The 10,000-nt window shown below is 37.6% G+C and overlaps 1 protein-coding gene across 5 annotated transcripts in view; it reads left to right on the top strand.

The window, feature by feature from the left end:
- LOC110528605 (glutamate receptor-interacting protein 2) overlaps nucleotides 1-10,000 on the top strand; it is a 325,911-nt gene that overhangs the window by 260,301 nt on the left and 55,610 nt on the right. For all 5 annotated transcript variants that reach the window (XM_036984212.1, XM_036984211.1, XM_036984213.1 and 2 more), the window contains exon 13: nucleotides 9,059-9,204. In XM_036984212.1, coding sequence (XP_036840107.1) covers nucleotides 9,059-9,204 — 146 coding nt within the window. The remainder of the gene's footprint in view (nucleotides 1-9,058; nucleotides 9,205-10,000) is intronic.

Raw genomic sequence — 10,000 nt, 5'->3', positions numbered from 1 at the left:
TTTTACTGATGTTATATTAAGACTGTATAAGTTGTTGTTGGTTTTAAAGTGGGACCCAACATGCCTTTCATGTTGGCTACAGAGATTCAGGACCTTTGTGTCTCTACTGTCTGCAGAAAGGAAACAAAACAATTTTATATCATGAAGAATTTCCTGGTTTTTGTTTTTACTAATTTTGAACTCTGCCTTGTCTCCAGGGTAATCCTACTTCACTACGGGATAATTGGACTATTCTTGACTAAAGAGTGAGAGAGAGAGGGAGAGAGAGAGATACTGTATATATATATATATATATATATATAGCGAGAGAGAGAGAGCAAGAGAGAAAGTTCCCTTTTGTGTTTTTGCTTTGATCTGAGCACAGGGAATTGTGTTGACGTCTGTTTGTTTACCCATAATCCTCCTTGTCGCCAGCGCTGTTTCACAACGACAGAGGCCTCCGCTGGTAGAAAATCGTCTTTTTTGCTGTTCTCACTCCATCTGGAGAAATACTTCTTATGTCTCAGGAACCACATTAATAATATGTTAACACTTTAACAACATTGAGAAATCTTCTGAGATTGACAGACAGTAATGCTGCAAGAAGGTTGACCTGGAACGCAACCATTGGCACAAGACAGGGGGGGTAAATAGATAGATCCTCCTTCTAGACGACAGATAAAATTTTCAACTGTCGCACGAACGCACGCGCACACACACACACACACACATACACACACACACACACACACACACACACACACACACACACACACACACACACACACATGTCTCTGACAGAGAGTTACAGCAACCTGGGGAGTCTCTCTCCACATTCGTGTATCTTCTTTCCCCTGTGTTTCTCTCTCTCTCTCTCTCCTTATTTCTCCTTCTCTCTCTCTCTTCTCGATGATTCTGGGTTAGTTGAAACGGACGAGTTGTATTGAAAACAACACGTTAAAGATGTCTGCTGGCCTATCAGGAAGGCTTGAAAGGAAAGCATCTTGGCCGTTGTCAAACTGGATGAGCGTTAATATTACTGGGTATCTGGGTCAAGACTCGGTGGGGCTCAGACTGGAGAATTCTCTCTCACTGCTTATCAGTTAGACGATTTAAAGATTGGGGTTAGGGGGGTTAGGGGGGTTTGGGGGGGGGGTGGACTGGAGAACTTCAAACATATTTTGTGTAGAAGCATGTCTAACAGTAAATGAGAGAACTCATTAGCATGTCTCTTTCTCTCTCTCCCTCTCTGTCTAACTATGTACTCAACTCATTACAGTGTATTAGATGAGTTAACCCAACTCATTACAGTGTATTAGATGAGTTAACTCGACTCATTAGAGTGTATTTGATGAGTTAACCCAACTCATTACAGTGTATTTTGATGAGTTAACCCAACTCATTACAGTGTATTAGATGAGTTATCTCAACTCATTAGAGTGTATTAGATGAGTTTTCTCAACTCATTAGAGTGTATTAGATGAGTTAACTCAACTCATTAGAGTGTATTTGATGAGTTAACCCAACTCATTACAGTGTATTAGATGAGTTAACTCAACTCATTAGAGTGTATTAGATGAGTTAACCCAACTCATTATAGTGTATTAGATGAGTTAACCCAACTCATTACAGTGTATTAGATGAGTTAACCCAACTCATTACAGTGTATTAGTTGAGTTAACCCAACGCATTACAGTGTATTAGATGAGTTAACTCAACTCATTACAGTGTATTAGATGAGTTAACTCAACTCATTACAGTGTATTAGATGAGTTAACCCAACTCATTAGAGTGTATTAGATGAGTTAAACCAACTCATTACAGTGTATTAGTTGAGTTAACCCAACGCATTACAGTGTATTAGATGAGTTAACCCAACTCATTACAGTGTATTAGATGAGTTAACTAAACTCATTAGAGTGTATTTGATGAGTTAACCCAACTCATTACAGTGTATTCGATGAGTTAACCCAACGCATTACAGTGTATTAGATGAGTTAACCCAACTCATTAGAGTGTATTAGATGAGTAAACCCAACTCATTACAGTGTATTAGATGAGTTAACCCAACTCATTAGAGTGTATTAGATGAGTTAAACCAACTCATTACAGTGTATTAGATGAGTTAACCCAACTCATTAGAGTGTATTAGATGAGTTAACTCAACTCATTACAGTGTATTAGATGAGTTAACCCAACTCATTACAGTGTATTAGATGAGTTAAACCAACTCATTACAGTGTATTAGATGAGTTAACCCAACTCATTACAGTGTATTAGATGAGTTAACCCAACTCATTAGAGTGTATTAGATGAGTTAAACCAACTCATTACAGTGTATTAGATGAGTTAACCCAACTCATTAGAGTGTATTAGATGAGTTAAACCAACTCATTACAGTGTATTAGATGAGTTAAACCAACTCATTACAGTGTATTAGATGAGTTAAACCAACTCATTACAGTGTATTAGATGAGTTAACCCAACTCATTAGAGTGTATTAGATGAGTTAAACCAACTCATTACAGTGTATTAGATGAGTTAACCCAACACATTACAGTGTATTAGATGAGTTAAACCAACTCATTACAGTGTATTAGATGAGTTAACCCAACTCATTACAGTGTATTAGATGAGTTAACCCAACTCATTAGAGTGTATTAGATGAGTTAACTCAACTCATTACAGTGTATTAGATGAGTTAACCCAACTCATTAGAGTGTATTAGATGAGTTAACTCAACTCATTACAGTGTATTAGATGAGTTAACCCAACTCATTACAGTGTATTAGATGAGTTAACCCAACTCATTACAGTGTATTAGATGAGTTAACCCAACTCATTAGAGTGTATTAGATGAGTTAACTCAACTCATTACAGTGTATTAGATGAGTTAACCCAACTCATTAGAGTGTATTAGATGAGTTAACTCAACTCATTACAGTGTATTAGATGAGTTAACCCAACGCATTACAGTGTATTAGATGAGTTAACTCAACTCATTAGAGTGTATTAGATGAGTTAACTCAACTCATTAGAGTGTATTAGATGAGTTAACCCAACTCATTACAGTGTATTAGATGAGTTAACTCAACTTATTAGAGTGTATTAGATGAGTTAACTCAACTCATTAGAGTGTATTAGATGAGTTAACTCAACTCATTACAGTGTATTAGATGAGTTAACCCAACTCATTACAGTGTATTAGATGAGTTAACTCAACTCATTACAGTGTATTAGATGAGTTAACTCAACTCATTACAGTGTATTAGATGAGTTAACTCAACTTATTAGAGTGTATTAGATGAGTTAACTCAACTCATTAGAGTGTATTAGATGAGTTAACTCAACTCATTACAGTGTATTAGATGAGTTAACCCAACTCATTACAGTGTATTAGATGAGTTAACTCAACTCATTACAGTGTATTAGATGAGTTAACTCAACTCATTACAGTGTATTAGATGAGTTAACTCAACTCATTACAGTGTATTAGATGAGTTAACCCAACTCATTACAGTGTATTAGATGAGTTAACTCAACTCATTACAGTGTATTAGATGAGTTAACCCAACTCATTACAGTGTATTAGATGAGTTAACTCAACTCATTACAGTGTATTAGATGAGTTAACTCAACTCATTACAGTGTATTAGATGAGTTAACTCAACTTATTAGAGTGTATTAGATGAGTTAACTCAACTCATTAGAGTGTATTAGATGAGTTAACTCAACTCATTACAGTGTATTAGATGAGTTAACCCAACTCATTACAGTGTATTAGATGAGTTAACCCAACTCATTACAGTGTATTAGATGAGTTAACCCAACTCATTAGAGTGTATTAGATGAGTTAACTCAACTCATTACAGTGTATTAGATGAGTTAACCCAACTCATTAGAGTGTATTAGATGAGTTAACTCAACTCATTACAGTGTATTAGATGAGTTAACCCAACGCATTACAGTGTATTAGATGAGTTAACTCAACTCATTAGAGTGTATTAGATGAGTTAACTCAACTCATTAGAGTGTATTAGATGAGTTAACCCAACTCATTACAGTGTATTAGATGAGTTAACTCAACTTATTAGAGTGTATTAGATGAGTTAACTCAACTCATTAGAGTGTATTAGATGAGTTAACTCAACTCATTACAGTGTATTAGATGAGTTAACCCAACTCATTACAGTGTATTAGATGAGTTAACTCAACTCATTACAGTGTATTAGATGAGTTAACTCAACTCATTACAGTGTATTAGATGAGTTAACTCAACTTATTAGAGTGTATTAGATGAGTTAACTCAACTCATTAGAGTGTATTAGATGAGTTAACTCAACTCATTACAGTGTATTAGATGAGTTAACCCAACTCATTACAGTGTATTAGATGAGTTAACTCAACTCATTACAGTGTATTAGATGAGTTAACTCAACTCATTACAGTGTATTAGATGAGTTAACTCAACTCATTACAGTGTATTAGATGAGTTAACCCAACTCATTACAGTGTATTAGATGAGTTAACTCAACTCATTACAGTGTATTAGATGAGTTAACCCAACTCATTACAGTGTATTAGATGAGTTAACTCAACTCATTACAGTGTATTAGATGAGTTAACTCAACTCATTACAGTGTATTAGATGAGTTAACTCAACTTTTTAGAGTGTATTAGATGAGTTAACTCAACTCATTAGAGTGTATTAGATGAGTTAACTCAACTCATTACAGTGTATTAGATGAGTTAACCCAACTCATTACAGTGTATTAGATGAGTTAACTCAACTCATTACAGTGTATTAGATGAGTTAACTCAACTCATTACAGTGTATTAGATGAGTTAACTCAACTCATTACAGTGTATTAGATGAGTTAACCCAACTCATTACAGTGTATTAGATGAGTTAACTCAACTCATTAGAGTGTATTAGATGAGTTAACTCAACTCATTACAGTGTATTAGATGAGTTAACTCAACTCATTAGAGTGTATTAGATGAGTTAACCCAACTCATTACAGTGTATTAGATGAGTTAACTCAACTCATTAGAGTGTATTAGATGAGTTAACTCAACTCATTACAGTGTATTAGATGAGTTAACTCAACTCATTACAGTGTATTAGATGAGTTAACTCAACTCATTACAGTGTATTAGATGAGTTAACTCAACTCATTACAGTGTATTAGATGAGTTAACCCAACTCATTACAGTGTATTAGATGAGTTAACCCAACTCATTAGAGTGTATTAGATGAGTTAACCCAACTCATTACAGTGTATTAGATGAGTTAACCCAACTCATTACAGTGTATTAATTTGAGCCAGTTTCTTACAGCAGGAATATAATCCTGCAGCAAAAGCAAATGTGAGTTATCATGTAAAGACATTTTTGTTGGGGTTGAAAATCAAGTCTGGAAATTCAAAGTGGAAATGACTTCCTTTAAAAGCCTTTTTAAACCTCGAATGCACTACAATTCAGGAATGTTCTCATGCAACAGAGTGATCAAATTAAGATCCTACACTTTTTGGGGGGACTTCATAGCAGATTTAGAAACGGTGTTTGATAAAGTATGATTAGAATGTATATATAAATGCCTGGGTGACTTTAATTTAGTTGAATCTCTAATACAATGGGATAAAGTTATGTACAGCAACCCCAGATGTAAAATAGTAAACAATGGTTACTTCTCAGAATGTATTGAGCTTTTAAGAGGAGTAAAACTAGGCTGTCCGATTCTGTAACCATGGACTGGTAAATACTTGTCTATTTATGGAAAAACTCTTTGGTCTTATCACAGTTTACTTACTAATGTCACTGCCTACTCCAGATGCCTTGTTTTTTTTAAATCATATGTGCAGAAAATTATGTTTCATGTTATTTGGAACGCTAAGCCAGACAAAATTAAACGTGCCTATTTATATAATGAGTTTAGGGGGCTAAAAGCTTCACTCATACATAAATGATACTTAAATCCAAAATGGTTCTCCAGTAGATGATTAAGGAAGGCTCATCCTTTGTTTAAAAACATTGATTTTTTTTTGCCTTTAAACAGATTACGACTTCTCATTTCCCACTAATTGAAAATTAAATGTTGTTTAAAGTATCACCCTATCTTAAACAAGCCATACAAAAGCTGGTTACAATTTCAGTTTTATCCTCCAGAAAAGATAGAACAAATATTACAACAAATGTAATGGTTAAACTCAAATGTACAAATTCAAAAATGAAAAAAATAAACATTATTTACGAAACAAATGTTTAAATATGGTATTATATGTATTAATGATATTATGAATAGAAACGGAGGAGTTATGTCACATCTGCAGCTATCGAAAATATATGGGAATATCTGCTCAATCCAAATGTACAACCAACTGATTGCAGCACGACCACAAAAATGGAGGAGGGAAGTAGAAAAGGAAGAAGGTAGGGAACTTGTTTGCCTGCCATATATTAAAGATATAAATTGGCTGAAAGGATCTGGCATAAATAGAAAAATAAATTGACAGAAATGTTGACAGCTGCGCCATAGGGGTGGCAAAATGAATGGGAGGAGATTTTTGATGTACCAATTCCATGGCATATGGTTTATGAACAGGTACAAAAAACTACACTTGATTCCACACTTAGAGTTTTTCAATTATTATATAAAATTCTTGCCACCAACAGAATGCTACAGTATATATATGGGGCAACAATACAACAATCTCCGCTCTGTAGATTTTTTTCTGCGAAGAGACCATTTATTCTGGTCTAGTCTATATGTAGGTTGTTTCTGGTCACAGGCTCAGGAATGGTTAAAAAAAACATAACATGCACTTAAAATGAACTTTGGAAAGCCGATTTGGAAAGCCATAGTCAGTCAATAAATAATATAATAACACTGGTAGGAAAGGTTTTCATCTTTCGCTCACAATCTGTGGATAATATACGATTAGAAAGGTTCAACGTGTATGTAAAACATCACAGCACAATTGAAAAATGTTTGGCACATGGAAACCAAATGATGTGGTCTATGGTGATAGGTGGGATGGGCTGAGAGAGGCTGAGAGGCGGGATTAAAGAGCTGAGGTCTATGGTGATAGGTGGGATGGGCTGAGAGAGGCTGAGAGGCGGGATTAAAGAGTTGAGGGCTATGGTGATAGGTGGGATGGGCTGAGAGAGGCTGAGAGGCGGGATTAAAGAGTTGAGGGCTATGGTGATAGGTGGGATGGGCTGAGAGAGGCTGAGAGGCGGGATTAAAGAGTTGAGGGCTATGGTGATAGGTGGGATGGGCTGAGAGAGGCTGAGGGGCGGGATTAAAGAGTTGAGGGCTATGGGGATAGGTGGGATGGGCTGAGAGAGGCTGAGGGGTGGGATTAAAGAGTTGAGGGCTATGGTGATAGGTGGGAGGGGCTGAGAGAGGATGAGGGGTGGGATTAAAGAGCTGAGGGCTATGGTGATAGGAGGGATGGGTTGAGAGAGGCTGAGAGGCGGGATTAAAGAGTTTATATTCAGTCATGTATTATTGTTATGTGATTGATGTATGTAAAAGTAGCATGTATATATATGTAAAGTGTATATATATATGTAACAAAAAAGCTGTAAAAAAAATATATATGTAGATATTTGTCCTCCGACGAGGGGGGGTGGTGGAGGGGTTAATAATTAAAAAAATATATCCTACACTTTTAGAAAACATTGTGCTATCTAGAACCTTTTAGGTGTTCTGCTATGGGGACTGCCGAAGAACCCTTTTGGAACCCTTTTTTCTAAGAGTGTACATATTCGCTAAACAGCCTGTTGGTCCAGAGAAGAGAAGGTGGCTGTTGAGTCCTACATCCAAACAAGAGGCTGGTGATTAGTACTGGGTGAGATCATTGAGTGGGTGGTTAATGGAGCATGGCCTCAGACCTCTCGGGCAGCATCACACTGTAAACTACTGAGACATCAACATCACGACTCTGTGTGTGTGTGTGTGTGTTGTGTGTGTGTGTGTGTGTGTGTGTGTGTGTGTGTGTGTGTGTGTGTGTGTGTGTGTGTGTGTGTGTGAGTGTGTGTGTGTGTGTGTGTGTGTGCGTGTGTGCATGCGTGTAAAAATTATCAGAACACCTCTTAACTTGTAATGGAGTCTGTTTGTTTCCAACTCTGCTTTCATATATTCTTATCTCTATGTCTCTGTCTCTGTCTCTGTCTCTGTCTCTGTCTATGTCTCTCTCTCTCTCTCTCTCTCTCAATTCAATTCAATTCAAGGGACTTTATTGACATGGGAAACATATGTTTACATTGCCAAAGAAAGTGAAATGGATAAAGACATTTCAAATGTCATATTATGTCTATATACAGTGTTGTTACGATGTGAAAACAGTTAGTGTACAAAATGGAAAATAAATAAATATAGGTTGTATTTACAATGGTGTGTGTTCTTCACTGGTTGCCCTTTTCTTGTGGCAACAGGTCACAAATTTTGTTGCTGTGATGGCACACTGTGGTATTTCACCCAGTAGATATGCTAGTCTCTCTCCCTCCCTCCCTCTCCCTCTCTTTCTTTCTCTCTGTCTCTTTCTCTCTCTCTCCTTTTCTCTCTCTCTTTCTTTCTCTCTCTCTCTCTCTCTCTCTCTCTCTCTTACCCTCTTGCTCTCTCTCTCTCTCTCTCGTTCCTACTCTCTCTCTCATTTCTACTCTCTCTCTCATTCCTACTCTCTCTCTCTCTCATCCCTACTCTCTCTCTCTCTCTCCTTTTCTCTCTCCCTCTCTCTCCAGTGCCTTTTCAATCAGCTATAGTCCAGATGATTGGTAATAAGATTCATATGCTCTCCTTCCCTGGAGGTTACTGTATTCATTATTAATCAATGTCTTAACTCTGCTACACTGTACTTTTCCATCTCTCGGTTTTTCGTAATAATTTCTCTGATTGTTACAACTGAAATTACAAATCCAATCAAATGTATTTGATCCGATTTATATTGTAAAATTATGTACAAATGTGACTGTTTTTTTTCCTAACTTCTCTTTTGAATCCAGACCGGATTACAGTAAAGACATGTTGTGTCAACAGGGCTTTATAATTACATTTGATTGTTTGTCCCGACAGGTGCGGCCTGCTGCAGGTTGGAGACAGACTCCTGTCCATCAACGGAATCCCCACGGAGGATGGAACACTGGAAGAGGCCAATCAGCTTCTCCGAGACGCCGCTCTGGCCAATAAGGTCTCTCTTGAAATAGAGTTTGACGTCGCAGGTTGGTCTCTTGGGCTTAGGCCTCCCAGTAGGCTATATGTACAATATGTGAAACTATTGAATTTATAAAATGGTTGAAAAGCTATAGACCATGGTTGTCAAACATACGGGCCATGGGCCAGATCCAGCACGTGAGGGGGTGGTTTGAGTTTTCAAACTCAATATACTTTAAATGTATACTTCCAGTTTACTGTGTCCAGCTCACTGTGTCCAGCTCAATATGTCCAGCTCAATATGTCCAGCTCACTGTGTCCAGCTCACTGTGTCCAGCTCACTGTGTCCAGCTTACTGTGTCCAGATCAATGTGTCCAGCTCACTGTGTCCAGCTCAATGTGTCCAGCTTACTGTATCCAGCCCATTATGTCCAGCTCACTGTGTCCAGCTCAATGTGTCCAGCTTACTGTATCCAGCCCATTATGTCCAGCTCACTGTGTCCAGCTCAATGTGTCCAGCTCAATGTGTCCAGCTCACTGTGTCCAGCTCAATATGTCCAGCTCAATATGTCCAGCTCAATGTGTCCAGCTCAATGTGTCCAGCTCACTGTATCCAGCTCAATGTGTCCAGCTCACTGTATCCAGCTCAATGTGTCCAGCTCACTGTGTCCAGCTCAATATGTCCAGCTCACTGTGTCCAGCTCAATGTGTCCAGCTTAATGTGTCCAGCTCATTGTGTCCAGCTCAATGTGTCCAGCTCACTGTGTCCAGCTCAATGTGTCCAGCTCACTGTGTCCAGCTCAATGTGTCCAGCTCACTGTGTCCAGCTCAATGTGTCCAGCTCACTGTGTCCAGCTCATTATG

The sequence above is a fragment of the Oncorhynchus mykiss genome, chromosome 7 (assembly GCF_013265735.2).
Source record: "Oncorhynchus mykiss isolate Arlee chromosome 7, USDA_OmykA_1.1, whole genome shotgun sequence".
NCBI classification, from domain to species: Eukaryota; Metazoa; Chordata; class Actinopteri; order Salmoniformes; family Salmonidae; genus Oncorhynchus; species Oncorhynchus mykiss.
Note: the sequence above shows the minus strand (reverse complement) of the source record. Positions and strands in the feature narration are given on the sequence as shown.